The 16,912-nt window shown below is 33.5% G+C and overlaps 1 protein-coding gene across 1 annotated transcript in view; it reads right to left on the bottom strand.

Moving 5' to 3' along the window:
• LOC150100981 (nephrocystin-4-like) overlaps positions 1 to 16,912 on the bottom strand; it is a 191,322-nt gene that overhangs the window by 131,755 nt on the left and 42,655 nt on the right. The window contains exons 4-5 of the mRNA XM_090401955.1: positions 11,178 to 11,277; positions 7,534 to 7,677 (exon numbers count right to left, since the gene is read on the bottom strand). Coding sequence (XP_090258081.1) covers positions 7,534 to 7,677; positions 11,178 to 11,277 — 244 coding nt within the window. The remainder of the gene's footprint in view (positions 1 to 7,533; positions 7,678 to 11,177; positions 11,278 to 16,912) is intronic.

Genomic DNA, 16,912 nt, shown 5'->3' with positions numbered 1-16,912 from the left:
GTGAGAGGTTAGGGTTTTTGACTGGAGGCATTGGACATGTGCTGACTTTTTGTTGAAGTCATTTGTCACATTTATTTGAGAATCAGGATTTGGATGAGGATTGAAGATTCTTAGTGGACAGGGGATGTTGGGATAGTCCACCTTATATAAGTGCTTATACCAGAGAGAATAACTTTGGTTATTGGATCAGAGAATAGATGCCAGGATTAAGAGAGCAAAAGGAATAATCAGACCATGGAAACAAGGCATAAAAGTCTCTAAAGCCAGTTACAGGAAAATTCATCGAAAAACCAATTCATTGAAAGACAATTCGTCGAATGAACAATTCACCGAAAATTTTAAATTTTTGATAATGTTATAGTAAATGCAATCCATTTAGAACAAAAACTGAACCATGCAGACAGCTTCTTGTACCAACAACTTCTACTAAGTCCAATAAGTCAGAGAGTTTTTGTAATACAGTACATAATTTGGACACATTATTTCTTTGTTGCCCCGAATATAGCTGAACTGAAAACTGGAACGGTTCGACATTTTCTTGTAAAAGTTTCAAATAGCGAATCCGAGTAAAAATCATCCCATAATAGTTGCTGTATTAAGTCGCATATTACTGATAGCAACAACAATAATAATAATGAAGCCTGCATAGTTCAGTCGGTAAAAACGAAGACGTTTAGTTAGAAAGACCTGGGTAATTGGATCCCATTTACGCATAAATTTTATCAGTCCTGTTCTGCTAAAGGTAAGTTAGCAGGCATAATATGGATACGGCTGGGCTTTTCTTCCAGAAACAGGCAAATCAGTCCCATGAACAGACATGAAAAAGTTATCGGACAAGAAAGACTATAAGAACCATATTGTTCTATAATTTTTCCCTATTAAAGTAGCATTGTAATCGCCTTATTCACTGTTCAGGTTTTGTTCTAAATGAATCAATTTTCTCATAATTTTCAAAAATTTTAAATTTTCGGTGAACTGTTTTTTTGATGAATTGCATTTGCGACGAATTGTCGTTTGATGAATTGCCTTTTTGATGAACTCTTCGGATACCCTAAGGCCATCACAAATAAAACGATTGTAGTGCACCAGGATATATGAGGCTGAGAATGATGGGATGAAAAGGCAACATGACTGGTTATGGTCAGCCTTGCCAATAGGAGAACTAACATCAGTGCTACATTTGAAGGAAGAGTTGATTAAGAACAGATGCAAGATATTGAAGAATGATTCAGACCTATCTGGAATTCTGGTGGATTAGTGAACAATTTGTGTAAAATCATTCATGATAACAAACGGTCAGCTTCTTTACCAGCTTGGTATGTAAAGTTATAGAAGGGAAACCAGTCTGAATTGTGGGTGTTGAAATCACCAAGGAAGATGATCTCACTGTTTAGGTAATCAGACTGTATGTGATCAACCTTGAGAGATAGGTAATGAAATAGGTCAGTGAAGTCATCGGAGTTAGAAGGATGCAGCAAATGAAGGCAATAAAGTAAGGTAAGGAAATTTTGAGCCAAAGCAAATCATATAAAGGGGATTCCAGGTCCAATGACCTTTGGCATATGATGCTGGATATGAGAAACAAACATGTTCTGCTATTAAAACAGCAGAATTTATTAGTCTTTACATTAAGTAAAATACACTAAAATAGACCTACTAGTTTCACCATCTAAAATAGAATTGGTGGCTTCTTCAGGGTTAAAACATCAAAATACATAAATAACTATAAATAAATAGCTATCTGGAGTTAGAGAGAGATCTTATTCTTTTGTTCTCATTAGCTATTCCAAGAAAAGGTCTCCTATAGATGGCATGCATTTCTACAAATATGCAAGAGTATACAGAATTCCATGCTCATGTGGTTTAGCTCTACATAAAAAAAAAACTAGCTGTAGGTTTGAGGTTAGAAAGAAAGAACATATTGCAAATGTTGACCATAAGAGAAAAGACAGATCTGGTTTGGCCAACCATACTTATAATACTAACCGTTTGCATGGATCACAGAAAAAAAAATAACGGCTGATATCATGGGACATATGAAAATCTCTTATTAAATTTTTTAACATTTGAGATTTCAACTTTGCTAATAATAACTTTCTATCACTAACTGCAGACAGCTAATGCATACCATGCATTTTTACGTTTACATCTAGCATGAATTTAGCTATTTTCATTGTAGTGGTTTTCAGTGTTTAATCAGTCTGCAATCCATGTATTTATAATTAAAAAAAAAAAAAAAACCTGTGAAGAAGCCATTAGTTCCATTTAAAAAAATTTTTTTTAGTGCATTTTTACTTAATATAAAGACTAATAAATTCTTGTTGTTTTATGAACGCTTTAGTCATAAAACTTTCTCTATTTAAAAAGTCCTGCCATTCTTACAAAAAATATCATGGAAGATGTAATGGGACAGTTGAGGTGAGATATTGTTGTGGTTAAGTGATGAATAACAAATCAGGTTTCTATGTCTGTAAGCAGTGGTGTACATCATTGATAATGGAATTAGTAAAATCAATCTGAAAGTTTTTTTATTGCATGATCTAGAAAAATGTAAAAAAAATACATTTTTGGTATATTGTTTTTACAATTTTCCTAGATCATTTTTAATATTTTGAGACTTTTTTTGGTAGTTTTTGTGAGAGATTTTTTTTATTTGCAGTGACCTGGAATATTTTTGTACTGTTGATCATGGATGCAAGTAAAATAATGGGAAATTTAAAGAGCAAGAGCATGCAGTGAGGGGAAGGACACAGGAGTCACCACTCCCTCCCAGGCAGTATACAGACTCAAATCCAAGCATGGCATTCGGCAGTGTCCTCTGCAAGCTGCTATACTTAGACTCCCTCAAGGTACAGCCATGCAAAGTAAAGCAACAGCAACATTAATTTCCAGTTGATTGGGAAGAATCCCAAAAAGTTACCAACAGGTTCAAGATAGTCCATGTACTATCTGGTGGCTGGCCTGCAGAAGCTACTTTATTTTCCATAAAACAGGGAGGCCTTCACATTGCATGTGGGAAGAAATCTAAGAAAGAAACCCTACTGTAAAGATGAAATGTGGCAAGAACCCACATCACACCTCCAAAAAGCAGTGAAGTGATGTTTCACTGGGTGAAGACATCTGCCATATAACAATTACAAAAGAATATCCCTAATTTCTTCCCTACTGTATCCCTAGTGTTCCAGTTTAAGATATGTGCAAGGATGCTTGAGAAGGTACCAAGAAAAATTGTGGAAAGGAAAGTTGGAGAATAACAAGTGGAGTTCAGGACAAATAGGATTTGTGAGGATTAGATTTTCACTTTAAGAGAAAGAGTTGAGAAATCAAGGGAATAACAAGGATTTATTTATTTATTTACATATTTTTTTTAACTACTACCCACAAAAGGTTGTAAAGCTATAATACCTATAGTATCATGGGTAGGCTATGGATTTTTTGTTATTAATTTTTATAATTTTTTGAATTTATTTATACATTTTTCACCTAATTTGAAAACCCTGTTCTAGAGACCAAACATTAAAACACTTTTTCGAGTCACTTCACATCTCCAATAAGCAAGATCATGGTTTGACATTGGTCAATGAAATTCATCTCCTATCTAAAGGCCATTACAAACACCCATGTCAACAGCAGGATCTGAACCTGCAGTGTTCCAGTTAGAGAACAGATGAGCTACATCACTCAGCCGATAATGCCAGTAAAAGGAATATGGCAAGGTACCAAGAGAAGAGATGTTCAAAACACCACAATTATGTGGTATAAATAGTATATTATATAAAGTAATACATAGTCTATATGAGTTATTATCAGCAGTTTAAACTGTAGCAGGTAAAGAAAGATGGTCTGATGTAAAATCAGGTGTGAGACAAGGGTGTACATTATCTTCACTGCTGTTTATCATTTATGTGGATCACATTAAGAAGTGGGATTAGCCATCATATCAAAATTGGAGACATTCAACTCAACTCTTTACTTTATGCATATGATGTTATACTCTTAAATAAATCACACACAAGTCTTCGGGATACCCTAATTCAACTGAATAACTGGTTATAATAAATTTGGTATGAAAATCAGTAATAAAGGACAAAGATTATGAAAGCAGGCAGGGACATGCATCCTGAATGGGAAATCTATAGAACAAGTAAAAAATGTTAGCTATTCAGGCAATATTTTAGTGAAGATGGCAAATTAAATATAGAAAGAAAAACAAAATTAGCAAAAGTGGTATGGCCATTTAAATAAAATGGCAGAGGAAAGGTTAGCAAAAAAAAAAAAAAAAAAACGTTTGTTGCCAGGACAGCAGGAAAAACACCCAAGGGGTGTTTTTTCTGCTGTCCTTCAGAAATGCCTTTGAAGATCATCATATAAGATTTGAACAATACTGGAAATCATACAGGTAACAGACTAATTTGCAGAAAAAACGTTAATAGGAAGTTAGGAATGATGTAAAGTTTTCATATAGTACTATTGTCACAATACCCCCCCCCATCCCACCCCCAAGGATACTTATCAGGAATTTAATGATGATGCCCCAAATATACTATAGTGTTATAGATTTACAAACTTTCCTGGGCAGGATTGCAATTACACACACACACACACATTTTTAAGTTTATACCCACTGCAAAAAATGATCTTCAATGCTCAGTGAAACATTGCCACTTTCCTACTTATTGCATACTCAGGAGCAGATGAGGCAATGATGTGGCTCTATTGTAGAATTACAGCACCTATTCTTCCCCTTCCTCTCTTCTTCTATGCAGAGTGAGCAATATACTTCAAGAGCATGGCAAACATGCTGTGAGACAAAACTTTCTCCATTCAAGGATATAGTGGGGAAGTGATTCTATAAGCTGGATAACAGACAGAACACAGAACCAAACACGAATGTTATATACATATTAGGAGGTTTCCAGACTAACTAACACCTAAACTTACTGTCACCAACATGGCAGATTGTGCTTGCAGTTGTGGTATGTAGCCAAGAGCACTGCTAAGGCTACATAATGGACAGATGACTAGTGCTTTATATGGATAAGAAAAGTTCAAGAATTAGCCATACTATGTTTCATCAAGAATATGATAATTAATAGGCAATGCCATAAGCAGAATTTCTTGAATGTTCATGATGATCCAAGAAAAAAAATCTCAATAATTATTTTACTTGTTAGGGTGTGTCTTATCAAACTGACTGTATTAATAAGTTAACATGAAATAAATATGGAAATCGTGCTATATTTACTACATTTATGAATACTTTCTTTTACAAAATTCAAGACAAGAGATATGTTCACAATAATTTCTTTTTGAATAAGTAAAATGTAGACATAGTTGAAAACATTTAATTAAGATGAATTAAATATAGACATTTCAATTTACATATAATGGATCATTGTCAAACAGTTGAAATCAAAAAATTAAAAAAACAATGGAGGTATATGGAAATGGAATCTCTCCTTATATGCAGTTGAGAGACAGCCAAGTAAAAAATGATACTATCAGGTTCAGCTGAAGTGTGCATGCATATGATTATTTAAAAAAATAAATAAATAAAATGCTTATATAATTAAATAGTATAGTTCTTAATAATAATTTCTGAGATTTTTGGCATAGAGAGTCCATCATAGGTTGAGATTTGGGTGATGCTGAAGTACTCTGGAACTTTCTTTCAAGAGATGCTCATATTTATGGGAACATCTACATAGTAATCTGGCATCACTTCATAGGATCCTGTGGCTAATATTAATAATCTCATGTTCTGCCATACCTGATTTGCTCTTTGAGGAAATCTAAGATTAGTGTTCAGAAGGGCATATTAGAAGCAGATTGACCTGTTTGTCCAAAGTAGAATAACTTGCAGTTGCATGGAATTGAATAGATTCCAGGTGGCAGCAGAGATGGAATTTTATCCTTTGGAGATAGTGAGCTAATTGAATTTATAGGCTCAAAAGTTGTGGAAATATTAAACTTCTTTAAAGTGCGAGAAATGTGTTCCAAAATGCCTTTTATGTAAGGTACAGTGATTCTGTGCGAGTATTTTTTTCTAATAGAGGGTGGAGAAAAATGGTTAATAATCTTCTCTGCTATCAACATCCCATTCATTAAAAGCATTTCAAAATGCATGTCTCACACTTTAAAATAGTTTGATATTTCCACAACTTTTAAGCCTATAAATTTAATTAGCTCATTAATACCGTCTCTACTGTTACTTGGAGTTTATTCATTCCCATGCAAATACAAGTCATTCTACTTTGGACAAACAGGTCCATCTGCTTCTAATGTGCTTTTCGAAACACCAATATTATATTTCCTCAAAAAATGGAACAAACTGGGTATGGCAGAACATAGGATTACTAATACTGGCCATAGGATCCTTTGGAGTGATGCCAAATTACCACAGATGTTCCCATAAATATGAGCATCTCTTCAAAGAAGATTTCAAAGTGCTTCAGCATTACCCAAACTTCCAATTAATGATGGACTCTCTATGCCAAGAATCTGGGAAATTATTAAGAACTGTTTCATTGGCAATTTCACTTTGATCCGACCTTTCAGATCATTCATTTGACCTCCCAAAGATCTGCCTACTTCCAACACAGCAACCAAATCAATAACAAATATATGTATATATAACCAGTATCACCCTCAGATAAGCTAATTACAAAGCTTCGAGGGTGCAGTTGAGTTACATCCCAGTAGCAGTATTTATCTAACATTATTCACTTAACATTCTGTAATGAATTCTAGTAGTAAACAGAAAATGTGATAGTAATACTTCAGTTATATATTTAAGTTTAAAATTATATATTTAATTTACAATTTAAATTAAAAAAATTATCATTATGTAAACTGCAACATAAGTAATATTGTTTAACTTGTGAGTCATTAATAATAAACACGATTACTATGATTATTATTAATGGTAATAATACACTTTACTCTTGTGTCAATGAAAATTTCTGCAAATGATAATGATATTAAGAGTAATTATAATTCTTACTGAACCATTTTGCAAGAAAAAGATGCATTGTTGCCTAAATATTAGTATATTCATGTAATTATTTGAGAGATAATAAACTATAAAAAAAAAAAATTATAGAAGTTTTTTATTTATTTATTTTTTTATAATCATAAACATGTACACTTCAACTGATCATAATAGTATAATTTTTTACCTCGATGTCTCGCATATGCATATAAGGAAAGATTCCATTTCCGTATATCTTCATTTCTGTTTTTTGATTTCAAACAGTTTTACACAGAGGATGATCTATGATATGTGAACTGAAATATTTGTAGTTAATCCATCTTAATTAAATATTTTCAACTGTGTCAACATATTACTTATTCAGAATGAATAATTCACAGTTATCTTTTAATAAACAAAATAATTTCTTGAATATGGACTTTGCCATTTGATATACCTTTTCAATGTTTTCAAGCAAAAACAAACATCATTTTAAGGAGAGGTGTATTAACATTTATTTTTAAAATAATGTCAGTATTAATTCATTATTAATTATTACTAACCTTAAGCTGTACAGCTGCAGTGCCTATATATAATAAGGATTCCCCATTCCATACATCCAAATGTAGCCAATGTTCAGCAAGGTAAGATATGAATTTCTTATATTCAGCAGCACTAAGATGTGCAGGATCCACATTATATGAAACCTATATAAAGAAATTTTAAAACTGAATATTTTTTATAATAATTCTGCTAAGGAAAGCAATGATTTACCAATTACAATATTTTTTGCTCTCATCAGTGTCCTAACAAAATGATTTTATAAGGTATTTATTATAAGTGATTTTATAACTTATTTATAAGTATATATCCTCTTCGGTAAGATTATTATTATTATAATCTTAAGACCCCAAGGAGTCAAAGACTCATCTAGGAGATCCCTTTGTGATACACACAGCTCATCATACCTTGCCTTAAACACATTCAGATTCTCTGCAGACACCACACTCTCTTCTTATACAGCTTCGAGGGGATGACTTCTTGTTCTTTCATGATCTCTCGCCATTTTATGAAAAACCTGTTCAACGTTAATCCTATAGCAATCCCTAACCAACTTGTATGTGTCTCTATCATATGACCCCTCTTCCTCCTATCCAACAGACTGTAAATTGCATCGTCTCAACCTTTCTTTATATTCAGCATTCCAGGGATCTCATCTCTGGACTCTTTCCAACATCTCTTTGTCCTTTTGAAAACCAGGTGACCAAATCTGTGCACAATAGTCCATAAATAGCTTAATCAGAGCCTTATACAATAGAACCAGAATCTCCTTACTCTACAAGTCAGTCTCCTAAGCATCATTGCCAGAATTTGTTGTGTTGTCCTCATAATTGTGCCAATGTGTCCTCTACATTTTAAATCCTTATACACCATCACCATAAGATCTCTTATTTCCTTCACCTCCAACAATATATCCCACCAAGCATAAATTCTAAATCCTATCTTTGTTTTCCAAATTTTAAAACCTTACATTTTGCAACATTGAACTGGCATCCCCACTCCTATACCCATTCACTCAATCTACTCAAGTCTTCTTGCAAGGCCAGAACATCTGCTCTACTCCTCATAGTTCATCCTAACTTTGCGCAATCTGCAACTAACTGCATATCTCCATCTTCCCCAATATCATTAACATACAGGTTAAATAGCAATGGTCCTAAAACAGACATACCACCAGTGACTTTCCTTTTCCAGGATATTGCTCCCCCATATACAACTTGCTGATATTTATCATAATAGCCAATCTCCAATTAAATGCACTAGTCTAATATCCAACCTCATATGCTCTAGTTTGATTATCAACTTATATGAAATCATATGATAATCTATCAAAAACCTTAGTAAAATCTAACTGCAAAGTATGTAGATTACTAAAACATGACCTCCCTTTAGCAAATCCATGCTGTTCATCAAAGATAATACCACTGTTGTCAATGCAATTCTGGATCCTGGTTCTCACTAGCCTCTCCAACACTTTAACCATAACAACTGACACACAGATAGGCCTATAATTTGATGCTTGAGTTCTGTCACCTCCCTTTATAAAACAGGCACAATCTATGCAACACTTATTCTACCTTTACCATCCATATGCTGCAAAATCCCACTGGTGTCTCTACTTTAAGATCCCTTTACTAACTGGTAGGTTTCTGTTATATCTCCTCATCTGCACCTATTCCTCAAACTGTAAGACCACATTCCCTCAATCTGTTCTCACATGCACAAATCCAAGGCCCACTTCATACAGTCGGTGGTGCATGCATCAACGTATATACACACACAGAAATCAAGGTGTGGTGTTATCAAAGTTTTGTAAGATGGCAGAATAACATACAAATTCCTACAAGTTAGTGTTCTTTTTTACCAGTGCTGTTATCTGATGTGATGACTTAAACACCATAGCAATGCAACTCCTAAACTTTAACTCACTGTCCTTGATAACCCCCCATCTTTAGCTTCACTGAACACTTCTAACAAATTTCCCATTAATGCATGCAATGCCTTCTTTCCAAAATGTAACATTATACCTTGGCATCACTGAAATGACATTCGTTGTCATTTGCTCATATAGTTAGTTATTCCTTGTGGTCTATACTAAGGTAATTATGTGAAGTCATCAACCTCTATGTACAATTAGCCTAGTTATGAAGATATTTCATGTACAAACTTTGTTTGTTTACATTTGGATAAGGGATTAAACAAGAATATAAATAATTGGAAAGTTTAATTCAATTTTTAACTGGGAGAAAAATCTTTCTACGACCATGCAGTCATGTTCTAGGTGGTTACTAAACTAGTGAAATTCTTTTTGAAAAAAAAAAAAAAAGTTTATGCTGAACTATAAAGCTGATAATTATGACATACTTGAGCAGTTCCATGGCTTAAGAAGCTACAGGGGAAGAATGTCAGTTGCATGGGAAGTGGTAAAGGACTATGGAACTATCTTACTATGGCATAGCCACAGTCAGGAGGATAAATCAAGTGCAAGTTAAGTGGATGAATAGAGATAAAAAGCAGAAGTGAGCTGTGAAAAAAAAAAAAAAGAAGAAAAAAAAAACGTTCTGGGGATATAAAGAAAAGGTTATCAGAATATTCATAATCAGTACAAAGTGCAGGCAAGAAGGATGAATAACACAGTAAGAAAAGCCAAATCATGTTATGAGAAAAAATTAGCTAGACAGAGTTTTTCGTTATGTAGCACATAAGAGGAAGAATGATTATGGAAGGATGACTTTAATTAATGCAGATGGTGACAAAAGCAGAAGATATAATTTAGTTGCTGAGTGATCACTTTGCAATGTGTACCATCCAAGTAGAGATTATGCTGATGCGACAGAGTCTGATGTGAGAACTGAGGTAAATGAACGGGAGGTGCTCAGCATATTGAAAAATATCGATGTCAATACAACAGTGGGACTGCACGTTGGCTATTGTCCTACACAAATGTGCCAAAGAACTGGGAGTGTGCCTGACAAAGTTGATTAATCTAAGTCTCAACTCTGTCAAGGGTCCAAGGGAGTGGAAAGAGAAAAAAGAAAATTTCATTCTATGGAATTATTGGAATGCTCCTTAACTGGATAGGCTGAAGGTATGTGGATTGCAAAGTTTAGTTGATAGGTGGAAAACAGGGAGCATGATAGAAATTTATAATTTATTAAAGAGGTTCTATAAGATTGACACAAAAGAAAAATTTCAATACATGTTGAATACAGAGAGAACTAAGGGACACTTCTCGAAATTGTGTAAGCACGTGGTTAGTAAACTGAGGAGATGTGCAGACTAGATTATTTGCTTGGAGAGTGTAAATGAGGTAGAATGGATTGCATGGCTGTGATAAGTCCTTCTAACTCAATGGAGGTACTCATATAAAAAGGTCAACTTATAATATAAAAAGCTTTCAGAATAAATATTGTAATGCTGCACACACACACACACACACACACACACACACACACACACACACACACACACACACGTAAATCAATTAAAATTAAATATTTTTGAAAGATATTTAAATTTTACTTTTCTTCTTTCCCTTCTCCTCCACTTATGTTTTTCTTAATGCTAAACTCTGTGCGGAAATTAAAAAACAATTCAAGGATTCTTTTCTTTATCTTAAGTAATGAAAGTTCTTTTTTGGGAATACCTGATAGCCTGGAATCTTTTCCTCTGCACGCCCATCATTTCTAATCACGTATATAACATTCATTTTGGGATTTGTCTTTTCCAGTGGACATAAAAAGAGCCTGAATAAATTTTAAATGTAATTAATAATTACATATAAAAGTCATTTTTAAACATAATTAACATTACCAAAAGGTTTATCATTTCAGAGAGTGAATAATAATGGCATAATTTTTATACAACTATGCTCATTTCTAAAGACAAGAAATGTTTATCATTACATGATTTTATAAAGGCTTAGAGATGCAACTTTACAATTTTCAATTCCAGCACCCAAACACTGACAAAAAAAAAAAAAAAAAAAAAAAAAAAACTAAGATTTAGTATTAGTATTACTGCCAAGCTTCTGTGGAGTCCAAAGACTTACTGTAGGAGGTTGAAGAACACTCACAGAGAACAATAACCACCATACTTTGTCTTGAATACATTCAATGTTGGAACACTCGCCGCTCACTCTGGTAATACATCAACAGTATGCAGAAAAGAGGATTTTTTTTTTTGCTTCTCAAGCAAAAAAATCTCCTTTTTTTAAAGAAAATCTCCACATAAAGGCACTATCTACCATTTACTGTCTACCAAGAATATTTTTTGTCTGTAAAAACTGCATCTCTTCTCTGGCTAATTTGTTGATGTGCAGGATGAAAATCCTGCTACTCCATATGAGACCAATTAACTTGCCTTCAATTGTACAAGCTCAGAGTGAAGTCAAGTCTTTTCCAGTTGAAGGGTATAATGTCCCATTGTTCATCCAACTGCACTACAGAGAATCTTATATTAGGATAAGTATGTAAAATATTCTAAGTGAAATGTGAAATACTTTTGTTCTTGTTCCAATGAAAAATAAGTGGCTAGAAACATATCAAAGTTATATAACTGGGAGGAGACCTCCATTACTAAGCCCTTCAACTTTTAATGTGTTTTATTATTAGGTTACAACATGGATGCTTGACTAACAATCTGACCAAATTGTATTTTATATCAGTTGAAACTGCACCGACATTATGCATGCGTGGTTATATAAAGCCCAAGCTATTTTTGTTAGAGAAAACAGGCAAACAATGAAAATTCACCTAATGAAATAACATCAAACTCAACAGAAACTGAAAATCAAAAACTAAAACAGATAAGACTCTTCTAAATAATAAGTATGTGAAGATATATTCAGGAGTTTATATGCGGAACTTTAAGATAAACTTTTTGAAGTTTATCTTAAAGGATGTGAAAAAGATGGAAAGAGAAATTGGACTTGAGACTTATTTCAGCCTATGATACCATCATAAGTTCTGTTAAGGAGAATCAAAAGAATTTTTTGTCATAAGAAAAGCAAAGTGACATAAAGAAAAAGGAAAAATCAAAATTTTGTTGGAGAGCTAAACAACAGAGAATGAAACAAATCCCAAAAATGTTATGAAAAATTTTTATTTCATAAAACATACATAACTGTATAGGAAGATTGCAAAAACAAACTAAAAAAAATCGTATCTAGTATGTTATTTGTAGTAATATCTTCAATCAGGAAGATAATTAGACCAGGATATAGAGGATCTGAAATATGAAGTAACCACACTGGTGTTGATCAGGATAAAAATGGATGTCAAATTTATAAAAATCAGTGGATACTAAATCCAACATTATTTCAAAGCCGAATATAGAAACTATAAAAGTTTCATTTGAGATTTGATCAGAGAGCTTATGGGAATACACTCGCCAGCATTTATGAGTTGCCCTAGCTGGACCTTACAGGAGAGATGATCGCTTTGCCCAAGCGTCCATATATTCGCCTCCTATTGGTCCATTTTGATAAGGTTTCACTGGCCTGACATCTGTTTCCAACTAGTTGGTTTTCGTCAGAGACCAGGCAGAAACCTTAAGAAAACAAAAATCTGTCATTACTAAGGAGCTCAAAGTGTCAGAGAGGTGCATTTTTCGTAAGCGAACTCTCAATCAGTGTGTATAGATTTAATAAAATAAAGAGCCAAAAGGCTTCATTTCAGCAATGAAAAATTATATAAATTAAGTGGATATTAAATTCAACATGATTTCAAAGCTGAATATAGGAACTATAAAAGTTTTGTACAATATTTGACCAGAGAGCTTACAAGAATACACTTTGATAAACTTTTATAGTTCCTGTATTCGGCTTTGAAATAATGTTGGATTTAATACCCACTTGATTTATATAATTTTGCATTGCTGAAATGAAGCCTTTTAGTAAAACATTTTGGATGGAACAACTGAGAGATATTGGAAGTTTTTTCACTTGGTTATACTATAAATTAAAGATACCAAGAAATTATATACTTGGTTTAATCCATAAGGATATGTGCTTTGCATTATGGGATACTAAGATAAGTCATGTGAAGTCATTAGCTTCTATATACAAGTTGCCTGAGTCCTGATTACACTTCAGGTGCAAAGTTTGTTTGTTTATACTTGGATAAAGGATTAAACCAAGTATTTTCTTGGTATCTTTAATTTATAGTATAATCAAACAGAAAAACTTCCAACAATTATCTCTAATCCAGAATATTTTAATAATAATATATATGAAACTATATTCATATATATTTATATGAATATAGTTTCATATAGTTTATATAGAGTATACATAAATTTCATATACTACTCGTATATGAAAATATGACTTCAGCATTACTTCAACCTTATTATCACCTTTGGGTCTGCTCCCACTGACGAGATATCAATAAAAGTCGAAACTGGTCTGGATAAAGGATTGAACCAAGTATATAATTTTTTGGTATCTTTAATTTAACTGACAGATATGAAATGTTGACTTGTATACACACACACACACAGGTGTCCAAAAGCTAAGAATGACTACATTTTTACCTGTATATGAAAAAATTTTCATGACTACAGCCAAATGGGGACATAAATTTATTGCCAGCATACTAATAAATTATATTACACAAAAAATGTGTTATAAATTTTGCACAAATTAAACTGAAATACATTTTTGACGAAAGTTACATTTCTTAGGAAGTAGTTAAGGAATAATGTACAGTGGTTACAGAAAACTATGCAGGGAGACATTTCATTATGGAATATGTCCACCCTGAACTGTGATGCAGTTCTCAATGTTATACCATGCTTAGCACCAAGTGATTTAGGAGTTCTTGAGGCAAACTGGCCCACTCCTTTTTCAGAGCAAGGATAAGGCCTTCTTTGTTTTCCTGAGGGGGAATTTTGAGCAGCAATGTTCTATGCGATTGAGATCTGCTACTAAAAGAAAAAATGAGCTGTCTAGCTACTTAAACGCAGATATCTGGATAATCCTAGAAAGGATTACGGACAACACAGCAAACAAATGAAGAAAGAAAACCTAATTTCCAAATTTCAAAGACTAAAAGAATGACAAAACCAGCCGCCATATTCAAAGTTTGCCACAGTGAACAACAACAACCAACCAGAAGCAAGAAACAACAGGAGCCACCAATCACCCACAGGTATCAATAACACAAGTAACCTATCTAACCATGCTCTAAACAAAGACGAAATCTCTATACCTAACAAAAGTTTAAATTTTGCTATAGCACCAAAAACGATAGACAAACCTGAAGTTATTTGTAATATGGAAAGAGGCCTAAGATTCATACCTAATAACATAGCAGACAAAATACGTATAGAAACTGCGAACATTTTAAACCATAACAAAACAATAACAAGCAACATAACTAAACACGAATTAACAGCGATAAAATCACATAAAACAAATCCGAACATAGTAACAACCAGAGCCGATAAAGGAAATGCCACTGTCATTTTAAACCGTACCACTTATATAGAAAAATGAATCTGCTGGTCTCTGACAATAACACATACAAATTAGTTAACTACAACCCAACTAACAGAACAAAAAACAAAACAGAGAAACTACTTAAATCAATTACCACATGGCCCGAAGATACAGTCAAAAAACTGTTCCCTCATTGCGCGTGCTCCCCTAGAATTTACGGGCTACCAAAAATTCACAAAGAAAACACCCCACTAAGACCTATTGTTGAAGGAATTGATAGCCCGATGTATCACTTAGCCAAAAAATTAGCGGCAACACTCAAGGAGTTGGTAGGTCATTCCCCTTCCTATATCAAAAACACACAACACTTCATAAACATCATCAAAGACATTACACTAGAAAAAGATGATTTATTAGTCAGTTTTTGACGTCTCTGCCCTCTTTACGAATGTCCCAATCAATGACACAATCCTTCTCCTACAGAACAAATTCCCTCCAGATATCACAGCGCTTTTTGTGCATTTATTACGCTCTGGTTATTTTGTATGGCAAAACGCCTTCTACTTACAAAAAGAAGGCACATCCATGGGCTCGCCATTATCCCCACCCCCCACCTATTGCTAACTTTTACATGGAACATTTTGAGCAACTTGCCCTAGATTCCTCCCCTCTAAAACCCAAAGTGTGGCTTAGATATGTTGACGATGTTTTCGCGATCTGGTCCCATGGCCGCAGACATTAGACATATTCCTTAGCCACCTAAACAAACAACACAAACGCATACAGTTCACAATTGAAATTGAAAAACACAACACACTTCTGTTTCTAGATAAACTTGTTACATGTCTTCCCTTGGGCAATCTTTCCTTCACTGTTTACTGAAAACCGACACATACGGGACAATATATACACAAATTCCTACCACCACCCAACACAAAAACTAGGTAACATCAACACGCTAAAACACAGAGCTCAGACGATTTGTTCCAGTGAACAGGCACTGAAAGACGAATTTAAAATTATCAGTAATAACTTACAAAAAAACGGATACAGCCAAAACACTATAAACAAAATTCTCTACAAAAACACAATAAAAAACAAAGGCAAACCAGACTACAGTAAAACTATAACCATTCCCTACAGTAAAGGAATATCAGACAAAATAAACAGAGTACTACAAAAGTACAACCTCAAAGCCACCTTTAAACCTCCTGTAAAATTAAAAAGCTTACTCAACTCATCCAAAGACCCACTCCCTCCACTAGCTCACCCTGGAGTATACCGGATTTATTGTACTTGCAACATACCATATATAGGAGAAAAAGGACACACTATTCCTATTAGACAAAAAGAACATAAACGACACATTAAATATAATAATTATGGTGAAGCTGGCCTTTCTGATCATGCCCTGAATACCTTACACCGAATTGACTGGAAAAACCACCAGCTGTCTACATCACACTAGAACATGGTATGAACGGAAATTCAAGGAAGCCTGTGAGATTATCAGCAACCACCCCAATCTGAACAACAATGATGGTTTAAAAATCCCAAACATATGGAAGGTATATATTCGATCTTCCTCACCAAGAACAACTATAAACAGGACTGTAGAAAATCCACTATTGTAAATCTAAAATAAGAATTGTAATACTAAAAACAGGACACCAGTTGTTTCTGAAAGAAAACCATCTAAAAGAATGTTTATTCCTGTCTTTGTAAAAATAGAATTTAGCTTGATGTAAAAATTTATTTTTTATTTTATTTTATTTTACTTATATTTTTTTAAATTTTTAAATTTTATTTTATTTATTTATTTTTTATTATTTTTTTTTCCACCAGAGGTCATGCCAGTAGAATAACATGTGATCAATCATTGTTTCTCTAGCTTACAGTTAATGATGTAACTCAGCTTGTCCTGCATATTTATGTATGCT

The sequence above is a fragment of the Typopeltis vanoorti genome, chromosome 12 (assembly GCF_054136105.1).
Source record: "Typopeltis vanoorti isolate ZY-2024b chromosome 12, IOZ_Tvanoo_1.0, whole genome shotgun sequence".
Taxonomy (NCBI): Eukaryota; Metazoa; Arthropoda; class Arachnida; order Uropygi; family Thelyphonidae; genus Typopeltis; species Typopeltis vanoorti.
Note: the sequence above shows the minus strand (reverse complement) of the source record. Positions and strands in the feature narration are given on the sequence as shown.